The sequence below is a fragment of the Pelodiscus sinensis genome, unplaced genomic scaffold (assembly GCF_049634645.1).
Source record: "Pelodiscus sinensis isolate JC-2024 unplaced genomic scaffold, ASM4963464v1 ctg84, whole genome shotgun sequence".
In the NCBI taxonomy this organism is placed as follows: domain Eukaryota; kingdom Metazoa; phylum Chordata; order Testudines; family Trionychidae; genus Pelodiscus; species Pelodiscus sinensis.
The window spans coordinates 78,497-97,573 of record NW_027465889.1 but is presented as its reverse complement, the minus strand read 5'-3'; the positions used below and the strand labels follow the sequence as shown (position 1 = coordinate 97,573).

The window sequence follows — 19,077 nt, the reverse complement described above, 5'->3', positions numbered from 1 at the left end:
ACCGGCTCTGTTCAATATCTTCATCAACGGTTTAGATATTGTCATAGAAAGTACGCTTATTAAGTTTGCAGATGATACCAAGCTGGGAGGGGTTGTGACTGCTCTGGAGGAAAGGGTCATAATTAAAAATGATCTGGACAAAGTGGAGAAATGGTCTGAGGTAAACAGGATGAAGTTTAATAAAGACAAATGCAAAGTGCTCCACTTAGGAAGGAACAATCAGTTTCACGCATACAGAATGGGAAGCGACTGTCTAGGAAGGAGTATGGCAGAAAGGGATCTAGGGGTTATAGAGTTAGGGTTTAGAGTCACACTGCTGACTCATATTCAAGTATCTAAAAGGGTGTTACATTGAGAAGGGAGAGGTAGATACACTGGAGGGCAGGGATAGGGTCCAGAGTGATCTAGACAGATTAGAAGATTAGGCCAAAAGAAATCTGATGAGGTTCAACAAGGACAAGTGTGGAGTCCTGCACTTGGGACGGAAGAATCCCAAGCATTGGTACAGGCTGGGGACCGACTGGCTAAGTAGCAGTTCTGCAGGAAAGGACCTGGGGATTACAGTGGATGAGAAGCTGAATATGAGTCAACAGAGTGCCCTTGTAGCCAAACAGGCTAGTGACATATGAGGTTGCATTAGGAGGAGCATTGCCAGCAGATCTAGAGAAGTGATTATTCCCTTTTTTTCGGCTCTGATGAGGCCATATCTGAAGTATTGTGTCCAGTTCTGGGGTCCCTAATATAGAAAGGATGTGGTCGCATTGGAGAGGTCCCAGCAGAGGGCAACCAAAATGATTAAGGGGCTGGAACATATGACCTATGAGGAGAGACTGAAGGATTTGGGTTTGTTTAGTCTGCAGAAGCGAAGAGCGAGGGGGGATTTGATAACAACCTTCAACTTCCCGAAGGGAGGTTCTAAAGAGGATGGAGAAAGGCTGTTCTCAGTGGTGGCGGATGGCAGAACAAGGAGCAATGGTCTCAAGTTACAGTGGGAGAGGTCTAGGTTGGATATTAGGAAAAATTATTTCACTAGGAGGGCAGTGAAGCACTGGAATGGGTTACCTAGGGAGGTGGTGGAATCTCCATCCCTAGAGGTTTTTAAGTCTCAGCTCGACAAAGCCCTGGCTGGGTTGATTTAGTTGGGTTTGGTCCTGCCTTGAGCAGGGAGCTAAACTTGATGAGCTACTGCAGTCTCTTCCAACTCTTATGATTCTATTATTCTAATGGTTCTCCTGGGCCTCTGAGGATAGAGCAAGAAGCAATGGGCATAAACTGCAGCAAGGGCGGTTTAGGTTGGACATTAGGAAAAAGTTCCTCACTGTCAGGGTGGTTAAACACTGGGATAAATTGCCCAGGGAGGTTGTGGAATCCCCATTCCTGGAGATATTTAAGAGCAGGTTAGAGAGACATCTGCCAGGAATGATTCAGATGGTGCTTGGTCCTGCCATGAGGTCAGGGGACTGGACGTGATGAGCTCTCGAGGTTCCTTTCAGTTCTGTGGTTCTGCTGAGCACGTGCCAAATTCTGGGCCCCCTAGTGAAGGACACAAAGTCCACATTAGTGCTAGTGCACTATTCACTGGTGTGGTGCTGGATTCGACCTCAGACAGGGCTTTTCTATCTTGAGACAAGTTCCAGGCACTGGCGAGTCTTCTCACAGCGGCCTCTACCTCGTCGCTGACCACCACCAGAGTCTGCCTTCTCATCCTAAGCCACATGATTGTGTGTGCCTACGTGGTGTGCCTTGCCAGACTCAGGGTTTGCTCTTTTAAGCAGTCTACTCACCACCAGACTGGCTGGCATCAGTCTACTCGCCACCAGACACCCTAGATCGGGTAGTAACCATCCCAGCAGAAGTCCTCAACTCCCTGGCATGGTGAACCATGCAAGAGAACGTCATGATGGGCATACTGTTTTGGATGGCACTCCATTCTGCCAAGCTGATGTTGATGCCTCTGCTCAGGGCTGGAGCGTCCATCTCGGGACCCTGCGAACGTAGGGAGAGAGGTCTCAGGACGAGAGGGCAATTGACATAAATGTCAGGAGCTCAGAGTGGTGTGGAAGGTGTGAGCTCTTCCTTCCTCACCTGTTGGGCAGAGTGGTTGGGGTCCTCATGGACAACATGGCCACAATGTTCTACACCAACAGGCAGGGAGGGGCTTTGGTAGGAAGCAGTGCAGCTCTGGGATGTCCACATTGGCTGCAGCATCTCTTTGGAGGCTCAGTACCTCCAGGGAGAGTCAGGAACGCTGTCGCCGACTGACTGTGTGGACAGTACTCTTCTCACCACGAGTGGGCTCTTCACCCAGAGGTGGCTTCCACCCTCCTCTTGAAGTGGGGAACTCCCCAGGTGACCTGTGTGCAACCACGTTTCCCAGTTTCTGCTTCGGACTAGGTCTAGTCAGAGGAAGGTTCCCTCTTTGATGCTTTCCTCCTCCCCTGGACAAAGGGTCTCTTTTAGGTGCTTTCCTCTGCACTGGTACTGGACTTTTCTCACCCTTCTAGTGTGGCAGCTTTCGCCACTGGTGCCGCGTGGATCTGTTGTCCCACGATCATGGCTGTCTGATGGACCTGCTGTCGCTCCACCACGTGGCATGGCTGAACTGTGAGGAGCAGTCCTGTTGGTATGGGGTGAGACATAAGCCATCCGCCAGGCAGACATACTTTGAGAACCTGGTCCATTTTGCTAAGTGAGCCAAAGAGAAGGGGCCCTACTGTAAATGGTCTTGGACTACCTTCACCAGCTGAAGCATGAGGGTCTGACACATGCATCAATCAAAGTGTAGCTGGCTGCAATCTCAGTCTTTCATCCACCGGTTCTCGACCAAATGGTGACAGCTTGGTTCCTGATGGGCCTTGAGAGGCTCTTCCCGTGGGTTCAAGCCCCACTGCCCTAACTTGGGATCCTAACTTGGTTCTTGCCAAGCAGACGCCCTTCAAGCCAGTGGCTTCATGCTTGCTCTCACCTTTCTTCCAAAGTGGCCTTCTTGGTGGATAACATCTGCTAGGAGAGTGACCAAGCTCCGTGCCTTGACGTCAAAATCCCTTTATACTATCTCCTTTAAGGACAAGGTGCAGCTCCAGCCCAACCCAGCTTTCTGGCCCAAGGTGGCTTCACATCTTTTGGTACCTAAAATGCATGTGCTCAGAATAAACTCATGGTACAAAAAATAAGGTAAAAATCTAATTGGTGAAAATTAGTTTAAAATAAACTGGTAAGATAGAAAATGGCTTTAGGGTGTAACTTTGAGAGCCCACTTTCTACAAAAAGTGAATGTAACGACTCTGCATGAGATGGCTTCCTGGAGATTATTTAAAACTTTTTTCCTCTACTACATTCTAATATCTTATAGCAATAAAACTAACATTGGTTATTTGGTCTCTTAAATATATTTCATAACAAACCCGTGAGTGGCGGGTGAAGGCCCAGCTGAGAGAGGCCTGCTCCTGAAGCCAAGCCTTGCCCACCCCCAGCCCGATCCTTCCTAGCCACCTGGAGGGACATGGCTGCCACACCACAGCAACAGCCTTCCCAGCAGCTGGGGTGTGTAGGTAACTTTGGAAAGCCTGGGCCTTCCCTTGTCTACATTACTGGCCACTCAGGAACAAACCAAAATGTAATCAGGCAATTGACTGTGTAGTTTATCAACAGATTGGCTCCCAGACCCAGGAGCTATCTAGCCCAAATATCACTCAAACCAATCAGGGCAAGACCGCAACCTAACTGCTCAACTTGGGTCACACAGAGTAAGAGGTACTGGTGTTTGTTAATCTCATATATCTGGCTCTGGCCAACAAGCACGGTGCACAATCCTTCATTTCCAGGACGCACAGTAGTTGCTACTGTAGCTTTTTTGTAAATGCTACTATGGCAAAATGCCTCTTTAAAAAACCTGATTTTATTGCAAGAGTCTAATGAAGCACTCTAGGCAAAACAGTAGTACTTCAAAAATTCCTAGGAAACAAGCTATACTTGAAAATGTATAAAAATCCATTATAAGTAAAACCTTCTAGGCAAAATGCAAAAAAACAGCAAAGGCTAAAATGGCAGATGCTAAAAATTAGCGATTATAATGGCCCAAAATAATTGAGTGTGTGTGGGAGGATTTGTTATAGATGGCAGTGATGTCTAATGCTTCTCATAATGCCCCCCTTTCTCAAGTGTTTAGTTAACTTACTAACCATCTCCCTATTCAGCTACTAGCCTGTAGATCCCTTTGGGACCTGTTTGTGAGAACAGCTAAATGGTCCCTCTACTGTAAAAGCCTGAATGGACCATTGTGGGCCTAGCCCCAGTTCCCAGTAGAATTTGCTGAAACCCAAGGTGATTTATGTTTGCGTGTGTATGAAACCTCCTGTGCAGGCTGTATGCACCATTCTTTATATTCAGAAGCCTGCTAAAGGAGTAGAATTACCAGTTTCTGACTGGGAAGCAGCATCCAGTCTGGGTGTTCTACTGCTCAGGCCATTTAAACATGTCTTCCTGTGTTTTATCCACAGTGCATTACCAAGAGCATGAAGCTGGCTGGCTTTGGCTCCTCACTGGCACTGCCTGACCGTGTTCTGACATTTGTTCGAGATCATCCTCTCATGGACCAAGTTGTTCACCCGCTGGAAATGGGACCGCTCTTGGTCAAGCTGGACACACTGTACCTCAAAATTGCAGTGCATCGCATCAGAAGCGTCTCTGGGCATCAATACGATGTGCTGTATCTGGGGACTGGTGAGGGAAATGGCAGCAACATGTGGGGATATACACATGGGCACAGGTGGGAGAGCGTGGTTCTAAGTTGGGAGCAGTCACCGGGGAGAATCCCATTGGTGGAGATGATTTATTATTTGTATTGTAGCTCCTAGGAGCCCAGTCATGCATCTGCACCCATGGAGCTTGGCGCTGTACATATGCAGACCAGCAAAAGGTCCCTGCCCCAAGGATATTACAGTCTCAGAATAACAGAAGAGATGGGCACAGACAGACTAGGGAAGAGTACCAAGAAACAGAGACAATATTAGTCAGCATGGTCAAAAGTGGGTTCAGCATGCTAGTTATACCTTGGGCAATTTTTCTAGGCTTCACAGCAAAGGAGAGTTTTGAGCAGGGTTTTGAAGGAGAATAATTGGTTTTAGTGAGCAGCCCACAAGTGTGATGCACAAAATGTTTTAGTTTGAAAATGTAACAAGTGGACAATAGAAGCTGGCATGACGGGCTGACAGGGCAGAAGTCAACATTTCAATAGCTAATGAGAGATGATAGTGGGAGGAGCAGTGCTTTTTTTGTGTGTTAAAAAAAAAAAAAGTGTGCCGGTACTCCAGGAGAAAAGTTGTTGAGCTCTGACTGGAGGTGCTGGTACTGCATCTGGAGGTGCCGGTACTGAGTACCGGGCAGTACTGTCACAAAAAAAGCACTGAGGAGGAGGTTGCAAAGGGTCTGGAAAGCAAAGATACATGGCATATGCCTGGAGCAACTGGGGAACTAGTGGAGGGATGTGGGGAGGGGATGGCACGGTTCAAGCAGCGAGCTAGGAAAACAGTCTTTGAAGCAGCATTCCGAATGATTTGCATGGGGCAAGATTGCATTTATTGAGGCCAGGGAGAAGGATGCTCAGTAATGGAGACATGCAAGAACCAGAGCCCGGGGAACAAGTGTAGCCCTATGGATGGATAGGAGAAGCTGTATCTTAGAGGCATTAAGTAGAAAGAAGCTACAAGACACAGACATGGTCTACCTTCTCTAGGTCCTAACATCCAAAGTCAAAGGTGACATCCAGATTACGGGACAGAGTGACAGGCAGATGCTGGTGTTGTCCACAGTGATGGAGAGAGGGGGTGTCAGAGAGGGCTTGGGGTGAACTGCGGTGAGGAGAGGGCAGGAATGGCCACCCCTGGCATGTGAGCTCAGGCTCGCCTATGAAAGGGAGGTTGTGGAACTTGTCTCTGCTGCTGTGATACCAAATGTTGTGCTGATATAACCTGTCTCACTGCTCTGGCCTTCCTTTTGCAGACAACGGACATTTGCACAAAGCAGTGAAGATTGGCCAACACGCTGTCATCATTGAGGATCTGCCACTGTTCCCAGAGCCCCAGCCAATTCAGACTCTGCAGCTCCATGAGGTGAGGAAGCCAGCATCTTGCCCTGGGTGCCTGGAGCCCGCGTAGGCTGACTGGCATGTTCTGAGTACTAAAGGACACATGGTATTGAAAAAGGAAACGAACAGCTACAAGGTGGGAAACTATGGGTCTGAAGGATCAAATCCAGAAAGTGGCTGCCTGGCTCAACCCATCCTTATCTCTGCGTCACTGGTACATGAGGTTTATTGGGTCCGATTGCTCCCAGTTGGTGAGGATAATAGTTTCCTCCCTTACCCAGTCGCCCCAACAATCTGTCTGAGCTTACACTGTGCTCAGCGCCATGGCAACACTTGTGTCTTCTCCTTGCAGCTGTCAGCTGGTTACGGTAGACACATTAGTCACGTGTGTTTAATGCAGGGGTGGGCAAGAGGCTGCCAGCGGGCCAGATCTGACCTGCAGCCGCCTCGCTGTAACCCATAGGCAGAGAACAGCTCACACTTTAAAAACCCAGCTGTTCTCCATTCCAGATGGCTGGGGAGGGAGGAGAGAGACTTCTTATGCTGTATCCTCTCTCCCCCCCGCCTCCCCGCCCCAGAAAAATCTCTTAGCTCTCAGTTTTCAGCCAATAGGAGGTATCACGGCTCAATTCCCCATCCTGGCACTCTGAGTGTAGATATGGAGGCTGGCTAGGAGAATAAACAATTGTCTCAGTCTCAGTTTCCATAAGATCTAAGAAAAAAATATTCACTGACACCACCCAACTGTAATTTAAAAAAATATAAGGTAAGCCCTTTTCCAGGGAAGAGATCACTTGGCACTCCCCTCCCTGAGGCAAAGCTTCCCCCTCTACTCCAACCTCCGTTTTGCTTGGAGTTGGGAAAACAGAGGGAATCCGCAGAGAACAGTGGGGTCGGTTTCTCCCAGGTAATTTAGGCACGTAGGTTTAAGGACACACAAATCAACCAATACCGCTTAATCAAAACAAGACTACTGTTGCAAGCATAGTAAATGACTGGATGTTAAAAGCCATAAAATGAAATAGACTCAGGGAAATCCCTGGATTGTAATCCTTTTTTTCAAAAGAGAAAAACAATTAACCAGCTCAGACATGATTTCCAAACCCCAAATAAAGCAAACAGTAAAACCTGATGAACTATCTAAATTTTTTCCTACTTACACATTTCAAGGAGTCCATTCCTAGGAGAGCCTGTCTCCCTTGTTCCCTGGGGAAAACTTCTCTGATCTCCAAATAAAAGAAGAGAGAAAAAAAATCCCTCTCTCTCTCGGTTTGAAATTCCTATCTGCATTTCATTAGCTGAATGCCCAAAGCCCTCTCCCTCAAGTGCACATCCAGAGTTGTTTAACCCTTTCCGCACTCTCCAAGTAAGTCAGACTCTCCCTTGCAGTGCCTATTCATGACAGGAGCTGAGAATTTTTGCTGGGAGCAGGGGCAGTATAAGAAGCCTTCGCCCTCCCTCTTTGCTAGCATTTGTGTTTGCTGTTCAAAAACAGGGAAGAATCATAGAATCATAGAACCATAGAGCTGGAAGAGACCTCAGAAGTTCATGAAGTCCAGCCCCCTGCTCTAGGCAGGACCAATCCCAATTAAATCAACCCAGCCAGGGCTTTGTCAAGCCAAGACTTAAACACCTCTAGGGATGGAGACTCCACTACCTCCCTAGGTAACCCATTCCAGTGCTTCACCACTCTCCTAGTGTGACGGCGTGTTGGGGGTTCCCCGTTTCCTGCACCCCGAGATGGCACAAACAGACTGCACCAGCCAGTGGAATAGAGGAAGTTTATTGCCTCTCCAGGATACAGCATAGCACAGATGTAGTCTGGTCACAGAACTGGGCTAGGATGCCTCAGGCCCCCTTGAGTTGGGGGGAGACTGGGCCCCTAAACTCCAGCTCCTCTCCCTAGGCTGTCTCCTCCATGCTCTCCCACAGTAACAACTAAATTCCCTTGCAGCCCTGCCCCCCAGTCCAGGGCAGCATTCACCTTCCTTTGTTCCTCTCCATGGGGGGTGTCTCGCCACTGGTTTGCATAGTGACTCATCCTGTTTTGCTGGGTCGTGGTACCCACGGCAGCCAGTGGGGGTTCCCCCAGAGCCAGCAGCATAGAAACCAGCCAGGTACCCCCACTACGTCACAGTTCTCCCCCCTCCGAGAGCGAACTGAGCAGGGTCACTCCGCTCGTGACCTAGGGAAGTTCGGGTCCTCTGCGTGGGAACCCGCCCTGGGGACATGGGTGCTCCCCTTGACTCGGGCCGGCCGTGGCGAGGCCCCACATGAATTGGCTTCCCTCTGTCCACTCGCCGCCCCGCTCCAGGGCGACTGGCCCAGGCCTGTCCTCGGGGGTCACACCCACCCTTCCGCTGGCCTTGATCTCTGGCCAGGGTCTCTCGGGCTGGGGCCATGAGCCCAGCGAGCCTTCTCTGGACAGCCAGGGCGGCTTCCACCCCCGATGCTCCATCCAGGGAGGACTTCCCCTCCCATAACTCTCTCAGCAAGCCCAGAGGGTCCTCTATCTGGGGTAGAGACCCCCAAGCCGCTTTCCTCCTGTCTTGGGCCTTCCCGCCCCTCTGGCAGGAGTCACAGGACCGGCAGTACCGCTGCACGGCTGTAAAGATTCCCGGCCAATAGAAGTGCTGGAGCAGCTTCAGCCGGGTGCTCCGGATCCCCCGGTGGCCCCCAACGGGGACATCGTGGGCCAAATACAGCAGCTTGAGGCGATACTTTCGGGGGACGACCAGCTGCCGCTGGACCCCCCATGCCCTCACCTTCCTGGGGGGGAGCCACTCACGGAACAGGAGCCCACGCTCCCGCAGGAATCTCTCCTGGCCACCTCTCCCCCGGGGCTGAGCTGCATGGAGGCCAGCCTGGTCCCTCAGCCTCTGCAAGGAGGGGTCTGCCTGCACCTCAGCCTGGAATTCAGCTGCTGAGGCAGGGATCGGGACCTGTCCCCCACCTCTGCCTAGGTCCGGAGTCCCAGCCTGGCTGGACCCCATGTCCACTGGGATGGGACCCTGAGGACGCTGCCAGGAGTCCTTCCCTGGACCCACGTTGTCAGCCCCCCGCTGGCTCTGGCTCCAGGTAGTGACTAGAGCCCGCTGGGATTCATGGGGCCACTCCTCTAGGTCATTCCCCATCAGCACCTCAGTGGGCAAGTGCGGGTGCACCCCCACTTCCTTGAGGCCTTCCTTCGCCCCCCATTTCAGATGCACCCGGGCTACAGGCACCTTAAACGGGGACCCGTCTATGCCCTTCAGGGTCAGCTGCGCGTGGGGTAGTATCCGCTCTGGGGCCACTATGTCGGATCGGGCCAGAGTCACCTCCGCCCCCGTGTCCCAGACGCCCGTCACCTTCCTACCATCCACCTCCAGGGGTATGAGGCACTCGCTCCGCAGGGGCCGTCCTGCCCCCACCCGGTACACGGAGAAATCCGCCTCCTGAGAATCAGACCTCCCAGGGGAGGTGCACTGAGCATCCTTCCCCTCTCTCTGAGCTGAGGTTTGCCTGCCAGCCCCTGCCTCTGGGGCAGCCTGCCCTTCCTCCCGCCCCAGCCAGTTAACCCTGGAAAGTCCCCGGTCCTGGGACCTGGTGCACTGAGCCCTCTTGTGGCCTTTTTGCCCACAGCGATGGCAAGTTAGGCTTTGGGCTGTCTCTGTCCAGGCCCTGGCTGGTTCTCTGGGGCGCAGACGACCTGTTCCTTGGTCTCGCCCCGTAGTTGACTCCCTCCGTCGCTCAGCCGAGATCCGGTCTCTGCGCGGTTCCCTCTCTCTCCGGGACTCCCGTTCACACCCGGACCGGCTCTCCGTGAACTCATCCGCCAGTCTCCCGGCCTCCTGGGGGTTCTCTGGTCTCCGGTCCTTGAGCCACAGCCTCAGTTTGGGTGGGCACGCTTCATAGAACTGCTCCATCATGACCAGCTTGAGCAGCTCCTCTGCGGTCTGGGCTCCGACTCCAGACACCCACTTGCGGCAGTATTGCGCCAGGCGGGAGGCCAGGTCCACATAGGTCTCCCGTGGCCCTTTCTGTACCCCCCGGAACCTCTTCCTGTACATCTCGGGGGTCAGCCCGAACTTGTGCAGCAGGGCCTCCTTGACTCGGTTGTAATCCCCTGGCTGTAGGTCCTCCAGCTGACTGAGCACTCCGGCCGCCTCCTGGTTCAGTGCGGGGATGAGCTCCTGCAGCCAGTCAGCTGGGGGGACCCGTTGCAGTCCACAGGCCCTCTCAAAGGCACTGAGGAACCCGTCTATGTCACCCATGTCCTTCAGTTGGGCCACCACGAGCCTCTCCAAGCGTCTGGCAGTCCTGGGACCCTGGGGCCCATCCGCACTTGGCGCAGCCGGTGCCCCGCCGGTTCTCCGCTCTGCCATGGCCAGCTCATGCTGCCGCTGCCTCTCTCGATCTTGGCGCTCCTTCTCTCGATCTTGGCGCTCCCTCTCTCGGTCCTGGCGGTCCTTCTCTCGGTCCTCTACTTCCAATTCCCTGATCCGCAGCTGGATCTCCAGGCGCCGCAGCTCCGCTGGGCTGGCCCCTGCCCTAGATGGGCTACTTGCAGGCCTCCCGGGAGACGCTGTCTCATCTCTCCATTGGGTTCCAGCGCTCCTCCCCCTCTCTGAGCCTGACACACTCTCAGGGGGGGTCTGGCTGCTTCCCCTGGGGACAAGATCCTGGCCCTGTGGCTGGTCATTATCTTCCAGCTGGGCAATCAGCTGGGCCTTGGTTGCTTTCTGCACAGGCAAGCCCCTCTCTCTGCACAGCCCCACCAGCTCTGCCTTCAAGAGTCGGGCGTAGGCCATCTGCCCGCTGGGCCCCTCGGTGCAGACTCACCAGTCTAGTGCTGCAGCGCCCCACGATTCCCAGGAACCGCTTCGCTCTGTCTCCAGCACGCCTGGCTCCAGGGCTCTTGCTTCTACTGCGCCTTGTCGCTTGCCGCTGGAAGCTCCATCCACGGGGTGCAGTGCATCCCACTTCTGACACCAGTGTGACGGCGTGTTGGGGGTTCCCCGTCTCCTGCACCCCGAGATGGCACAAACAGACTGCACCAGCCAGTGGAATAGAGGAAGTTTATTGCCTCTCCAGGATACAGCATAGCACAGATGTAGTCTGGTCACAGAACTGGGCTAGGATGCCTCAGGCCCCCTTGAGTTGGGGGGAGACTGGGCCCCTAAACTCCAGCTCCTCTCCCTAGGCTGTCTCCTCCATGCTCTCCCACAGTAACAACTAAATTCCCTTGCAGCCCTGCCCCCCAGTCCAGGGCAGCATTCACCTTCCTTTGTTCCTCTCCATGGGGGGTGTCTCGCCACTGGTTTGCATAGTGACTCATCCTGTTTTGCTGGGTCGTGGTACCCACGGCAGCCAGTGGGGGTTCCCCCAGAGCCAGCAGCATAGAAACCAGCCAGGTACCCCCACTACGTCACACCTAGTGAAATAGTTTTTCCTAATATCCAACCTAGACCTCTCCCACTGTAACTTGAGACCATTGCTCTTTGTTCTGCCATCTGTCACTGCTGTGAACAGCCTTATTCCATCCTCTTTGGGACCTCCCTTCAGGAAGTTGAAGGCTGCTATCAAATTCCCCCTCACTCTTCTCTTCTGCAAACTAAACAAACCCAAATCCCTCAGTCTCTCCTCATAGGTCATGCACTCCGTCCCCCTAATCATTTTGGTTGCCCTCCGCTGGACCCTCTCCAATGCGTCCACATCCTTTCTATAGTGGGGGGGGGGGGGGCACTGTATTGGAAGGAGGTGAAAAGCCCTCACGTTGAGAAAAGTTGGACACAAATCCATCAGGCTGGATCTAACACATCTGAGGGTGCAGAGGGAGCTGGCTGATGTGATTGCAGAGCCATTGGCCATTATCTTTGAAGACTTGTGGCAACTGGGGGAGGTACTGGAATATTGGAAAAAGAGAAATGTAGTGCCCATCTTTTAAAAAGTTAAAAGATGAACTCCAGAGATCTACAGACTGGTCAGGCTCACTTCAGTTCCCAGAAAAATCATGGAGCAGGTCCTCAAGGAATCCATTGTGAAGTACTCAAAGGAAAGGAAAGTGATCAGGAAATGGCAGCACCGAGCTATCAAGAGCAAGTCATACCTGACCAACCCGATTGCCTCCTATGATGAGATAACTGGTTCTCTGGATATGGGATAAGCAGCAGACATGCTTTAGCAAAGGTTTTGATATGGTTTCCCACAGTATTTTTGCCAGTAAATTAAGAAGTATGGGTTAGAGGAATGGATTATAAAGCAGAGAGAAAGCTGGCTAGATCATTGAGCTCAGTGGGTTGTGATTGAGGGCTTGATGTCTAGTTGGGGAGTGCCCAAAGGCTTGTTTCTAGAGGCAGTTTTTAATTCAACATCTTTATTAATGACCTGGATGAGGAGATGGATTGCACCCTCAGCAAGTTGGCAGATGACACTACAGTGGGGTGAGAGGTAGATATGCTGGAGGGCAAGGGTAGGATCCAGAGTGACCTAGAGTATGGGCATATGCAGTATCTTCCCAGGGTGGCCCCGCCCTCATTCCAGCTGGCTGGGAAGGCTGGAGCCACGTGGCCACCTGGCTGCTCTGGTGGCCGGACCAGGGTTGTCTGGCTGCTGCTGGTGCCAGTGCCATCCTGCTGCTCAGGTCAGGGCTTGGGGCAGAAACTTGGAGCTGAGGCTGCTTGGCCCTTGGGGAGCCCCAAGAAGGTGGTGAAGTTGGGACAGCATGGATTCCAGACTGCTCTAGAGGGGCAGGGAAATTGTGACTGTGTGGCTGCTGGCTGCTCCATGCTGAAGGAGGAAGGGAGCTGGGATTGTCTGGCACTCAAGGGGAAGGCTCTACTTTGGGCAGAGGCTAGTGGCCATATTGTGATGAGGGGCTGGGCACCAGTGGGCATGCAAGGTACAGGACTGGAGCTTGCCTGCCCAGACCAGCTGTGCATATTCCACTCATGATCTAGAAAAATTGGAGAGTTGGGCCAAAAGAAATCTGATGAGGTTCAACAAGGACAAGTGCAGAGTCCTGCCCTTGGGACAGAAGTATCCAAAGTACTGCTACAGGCTGGGGGCCAACTGGCTAAGCAGCAGTTCTACAGAAAAAGATGTAGGGTTTACAGTGGACGAGAACGTAAGAGGGGCCATACTGGGTCAGACTAAAGGTCCATCTAGCTCAGTATCCTCTCTGCTGACAGTGCCCAGTGCCAGAGTGTCTTGTGGTTCGATTTATTTTAGATCCAAGGGACACCAGTACACTTCAGGGCTACTTAACCACTTTCTTATTTATTGCAAGCTTTAAGCAGTTAATACAATTACAAGTCTTAAGAACAATTACTGTACAATTTAAACCTTAAATACTATAAATTGTAAAGCAGTTAATACAGCGCAAAGTAATGCAAAAGCAATTACTAAAAGATCTACTTTCTACAATAATAAACCCTAATTCACTTACACCTTACCTGTCTGCTACCTACAGTGCCTGGCAGGAGGTCGTGGTTCCGTCTTTTCCCACCCATAGGAACGCCACCACTGACATAGCCGGTGTGAAGGGCCTAATCACTTCTAGTTATCTCGAGCAGGACGTGTGGGTCAGTCCTGCCCGTTCACTCACATCAGTTGTTCTTACTACACCCAATTTATAGCAGAGAGGGACTTGGTCATTCTAATAAAATTTACTAATTGATTGCGTATTGTGTAGGATACGTAACATGCCCAGTGCCCCTATTTGGGGTACATCCTATCCTGCTACTCAGGATGTTGCTGCTATGTGCGCAGTTGACAGTTTCATGGCTGCTTCTGTACTTTGTACTTATCAGAACAAAAGTACCAGTACAAGGCTGCTTGTTCTATGTTCTTGACGTGGTCTCGCGTACCATGCTTAATTTGCATTGTTATGCAAAACATTTCCTGACGCTCACAGCTTTCTTTATTAACCCATCCTTGCATGCATGCTTTGTTACACCAGACTTGAGACAGGCCAGAAATCCGCACTTTGGACAAGGCAGACATCACCAGTTATTGCCAAGGCAAGGTAGTGCAGGCTCCCCCACGCAAAGGAGATGAACAGAACAGGAACTCATTAAGTGACCCCTCTCTTATCACCCATTTCCAGCTTCTGACAAACAGAGACTAGTGATGCCATTCCTAACTATCCTGTCTAATAAATATTTTTTGAACCCTATTAAAGTCCTGGTCTTCACAACATTATCTGGCAAGGAGTTCCACAGATTGACTGTGTGATATATGAAGAAGTACTTTTGTTTGTTTAAAACCTGCTACCCACCAATTTCAATTGGTGACCCTTAGTTCTTACGTTATGGGAACAAGTAAATAACTTCTTCTTGGAGTGATTGCTCATGTCCATGCCATGTAGGAGTGTGCACGCAGCATGCACGCGTCATCGGAAGTTTTTCTCTTGATAGTATCGTTGGGACAGCAGGGGAACCCCCCAGAGTGCCGGTATATCAGCTAATATACACCCATGCTGGCCCTCCACCCCCTCTGTTCCTTCTTACCGCTCGTGATGGTAGTTGGTCATTGGAATGTGCCTTTGCTCTTGCTCTGCAAGCGCCTCTCAGCACCTCTCCTTTCAGTAGTTAGTTAAAAAGTTCTCAGTTCATTGTTTTTATCTGAAGGTTTTATTAGCTGTTAAATGTTGTAAGTACCCAGGTGTGGGGTAGTTCTAAGTACTCAGGCGTGGGGCTTGCTTTGCATCCCTGTTGCTGTCCAGCACGGCATACCTGGGCCCCACAGCTTCAAGCCCTGTGAGAATGCCAGAAACCTATGACCTGCAGGGACCCTCACACAGATTGTCTTAAGTGCCTGGGAGAGGCCCGCTTGTCCGAGGCCTGTAAGATTTGCAAGGCCTCAAGCTGCATACAAAGCGGGAAAGGGAGTCTTGCTTGAAGATTATCCTGATAGAGGCAGCCTTATGTTCGGCTCTGTCCCATTTCTCACCAGCAACCCAGAGTGCATTGGTGTTGGTGCGTGAGGCACCTAGCCTCTCTCGAGCCTCCCCGGTGACACACAGATCTCTGTACCAGTAGCAGTCCCTGATGCCTCAGAAGCAGGAGACCTAGCAGGGACAGGTCTCTCTTGAGGCCTATGCCCTTCGTGCACTCTCAAGTGGGGCACATGGCACCGATGGGCACGGCATCAGAACCATTGCGATTGGATCGGCACCACTCGAGTCCACGCTGCAGGGCCAGCCTGGCAGGGCTCTTTCCAGAGACATCCACTCCGGATACCTTTTGAGGCAGCAAGAGAGTTAATTGAGCTGGCCTCTTCCCCGACCCTGGCCTCTTCCCCACCCCACAGTCTAGACACCCAGCATTCCAGCCCTGGACACTAGAGGGCCCCATCGTCCTCCCTGGCACCGTTAACCTTGACCCCGGTCCTGGGTGCAGCACCGAATCCACCCTCAGCAGCAGCCATAGCCTCCACCCCTTCCTGAGCTCCGGCACTGAAACCGGCACCAGCATTGGAGTCAGCACAGGCACAGGGACTTTGGGTGGCACTGGCTGCAGAACCGGGTTCTGCAACCGCTAGCCCTTCCCCTTTGGACATCAGCTCTGCCGCCGGCCATGCTTCCTCAGCACTGGGGAAAACCAGAGTTGATGGGTCAGTACACCCCATCTGGGAGGTCACTCACTGCCACTGTACCACTGTATTCAACAGACTCCGAGGTGGAACCGGTCCAGTTGTCCCGGGGCTCCAGGTCTCGATCCAGACATTGGTCCTATTTCAGCCATCGTTCATGGCACCATAGTGCCTTGGTGTACCCCTACCACCAGCAGCAGCAATGCCCCCAACCTACCTCGGTGCCAGCGTTATAGCAGCACTGGCCACCTCAAGTGCAGGCTCTGACCCAGTGGCCTTTTTGGACCCCCTTGGCCTCCCACCAGAGCCAGGGGGCAGGCTTATCCATACCAGAGTCGGTCTTCTCGGGGCGCAGGCTCCCCCTCAGCAACTCTGCTGACCCCGCTCCCCAACGTCGGTTCGGTCCCTTTCCCTGGGCCAGGCTTCCTGGAGCATCAGCAGGAAAGGGGGCCTCCCAATACTCGGCCTGTTACTGTGGCCTCTGGTGATCTCACAAGCTTGGGAACTAGAGGCGATGGGCCTGAAGGGGTCCTCGTCCTCCTCACCTAATGAGGTGCTTGGTGGCTCTCTCGCTTCCGTGCCATCCATGGACTCAGGTCCCATCAGGAACTTCTTCACCAACTTGTTCAGCGTTTGGGAGTCCAGGTAGAGAGGGTGTCGGGGGATTTGGACCCTAGGGTCGACATCCTGCAGGTCGACACCCTTACCAGGGTGGCCCTGCCAATTAATAAGAATGTGCCCAAGATCACACAGACACTCTGGCAGACTCTGGCCTCTATCCCACCAACAGACAAGAGGGTTGAGCGGAGGTATTTCGTTCCATAGGAGGGGAACGAACATCTTTTTCCCCCACCCATCTCCGGGGTCCCTGCTTGTTCAGGCAGTGAAGCAGAGGGAGAGGCAGGGCCAGCTAGGCACCACCCCCAAGACCCTCTCTGGAATGTAGAGGAGCCTGGCTTATGTCACTTGGTCTCTGTCCTGCTCCTCTTGAGTGGCATGAGGTGCTGGATGGCTCCAAGGATGAGCCAGCATCTCAGAAAGGACGGTGTTATGGGAGAGCAAGGAGTGCCTGCCCCATTGTCCTCCCTTGACATGCTCATTGGGCACCTTGGGCACAAGCAGATACCAACTTTGAAAATGTCCTGAGCCCAAGATACTCTTTGTACAGAGCCAAGCTCTCCAAATGATTGTCATCCTAACCCTGACTCTCTTGCTCCCTTTGTAGAGCTGGTTGTATGTAGGGTCCTCTACTGAAGTGACTCAGGTCAACACAACAGACTGTGAGAGATATAAGAGCTGTGTCGAGTGTGTCTTGGGCCGAGACCCCTCCTGTGCCTGGAGCAGAGAGCTGGGTGCTTGTATACGCCACCAGGGAGAAAGTGGGTAAGTGACTTACCTCCATTGCCTGTTGCCTGGGTAGTGCTTCCTCACTTCACTTATAAATGTAATCAAGTCAGGCTCACTTATCCTAAGATATTGTTTAACTTTTAGTTCTGTGATCCATGTCTCTTTCTCTGGTAAGACAAGGTCTAATGAAGAATTCCCATCAGTTGGCTATAACAGTTCCTCAGAAGGGAAACTGTCATCTGTAATGTACAGGAATTCCAAGAATGGAAGTCCTCCATGACCATAGATATTTTTTCCTATGCATTACAGATGGTGTGACTTGCTGGGCTGCTAATAAATAAATGTTCTTATGCTCTGTATTATAAAGCATTAATCCATCAGCCTTCAGAATAATTTTCTTCCAAATTAACAGTGATTCAGAAACAGATTGTGCTGTTTTTTAACATACAGTACCACTCCTCTTTTCTCCTTTTGCCCACTCAATCCTTAATAGGTTATCACCATTGATTTTTAACATTCCGATAGTGCAGGGCTGCGCAAAATATGGCCAGGGGGCCGAATCTGGCCCGCAAAGCCACTGGATCTGGCCCGCCAACCACGCTGCCAGGACTCTCAGGCACGCAGCTGCCGCGGGTTTAAAGCGCAGTCTGGTGGCTTACTGTTCTGGAGGGAGACGAATTGTGTGATCTCCCTGCCCCCAGCCCAATTCTCAGCTCCTATTGGCCAGAAACAGCCAGCCAATAGGAATTGACCCCAGCCAATAGCTCAGTTCCTATTGGCTGGAAACAATCAACCAATAGGAGCTGAGAGATTGGCCTGGGGGATGGGGGGCAGCACAAGCTCTTGTCCCCCACTCCCCCAAGCTGAGAACCACATGGAGGGAACAGCCTGCAGCTCTAAGTGATCCGGGGCTGTAGCAGGTAGGGAGCCTGGCCTGCCTTGAGGGGTGCTGCCCAGGAGATGCTTAGGTAAGTGCCGCCCCAACCAGAGCCTCTGGCACCCCTGCCCCTCCTGCACCCAAACTCCTGCCCCCAGGTCACCATCCAAACTCTCTGCACCCCCCCCCAGCCCAGGTCACAATTCCCTCTCAGGCCCTGTACCCCCTCCTGTACCTCTCCCCCAGGCCAGAATCCTCTCCTACACCCAAACACACTCCTAATCCCCTGACCCAGGTCACAACCCCCTCCTTCATAGAATCCTAGGACTGGAAGGGACCTCGAGAGATCATCGAGTCTAGTCCCCTGCCCTCACAGAAAGACCAAGCACCATCTAGACCAGTGTTTTTCAACCAGTGGTATGAGTACCCTTAGAGGTACTTGAGAGAAATCAGGAGGGAAAGGGGGGGAAACGTCATCACAACTGAAACTTGGAGAAAATTGAATTTTTGTTTTAAGTTGTACAGCGCTTTATTTTTGTAGTTTTTACACCCAAAAATTTTATCGCCTGCCCGGCTACGATTAAGTTGAACAAATGTGTTGCAATAGTAGAAAAATATTTTGTGTGTCTGAAAACTGTTAAGTACTAGAGGTACTTCTTTTTTTTTTTTTTTTTTTTTTAAGGGGTACTTTATAAGGTTGAAAAACACTGATCTAGACCATACCTGATATATATCTGTCCAGTCTGCTCTTAAATATCTCTAGTAATGGAGATTCTACAACCTTCCTGGGCAATTCATTCCAGTGTTTAACCACCCTGACAAGAAGTTTTTCCAAATGTCCAACTGTAACAGCGTGTCGGGGATTCCCCAACCCTGCACCCCTGTCCACAGCCAGATGTGACTCTGCCAGCCAGTAGAATAGAGAGGATTTATTGCTTCTCAGAAATACAGCACAGCCCGGGTTCAATATGTGCATCGGAGTAAGGGGCAGGCAGCCTTAGACCCCTTGGGGTAGGGGTACACAGGCCCCTGAACCCCCAGCATGCAGCTTAGTCTGTTCTCTTCATGTTTTCACAGCCAAGACTGGCCCTTCTCCAAAACCACAGAACACACATTCCCCCCCCCCCCCCCCAGGCAGTCACACCCCCCCCCACCACCACCCTTCCTTTGTTTAAACTCCTTCCCTGGTCAGGTG

At 51.9% G+C, this 19,077-nt stretch overlaps 1 protein-coding gene across 2 annotated transcripts in view; it reads left to right on the top strand.

The window, feature by feature from the left end:
* SEMA4F (ssemaphorin 4F) overlaps positions 1–19,077 on the top strand; it is a 130,888-nt gene that overhangs the window by 94,230 nt on the left and 17,581 nt on the right. For both annotated transcript variants that reach the window (XM_075916064.1, XM_075916066.1), the window contains exons 10-12: positions 4,500–4,722; positions 6,001–6,110; positions 16,884–17,041. In XM_075916064.1, coding sequence (XP_075772179.1) covers positions 4,500–4,722; positions 6,001–6,110; positions 16,884–17,041 — 491 coding nt within the window. The remainder of the gene's footprint in view (positions 1–4,499; positions 4,723–6,000; positions 6,111–16,883; positions 17,042–19,077) is intronic.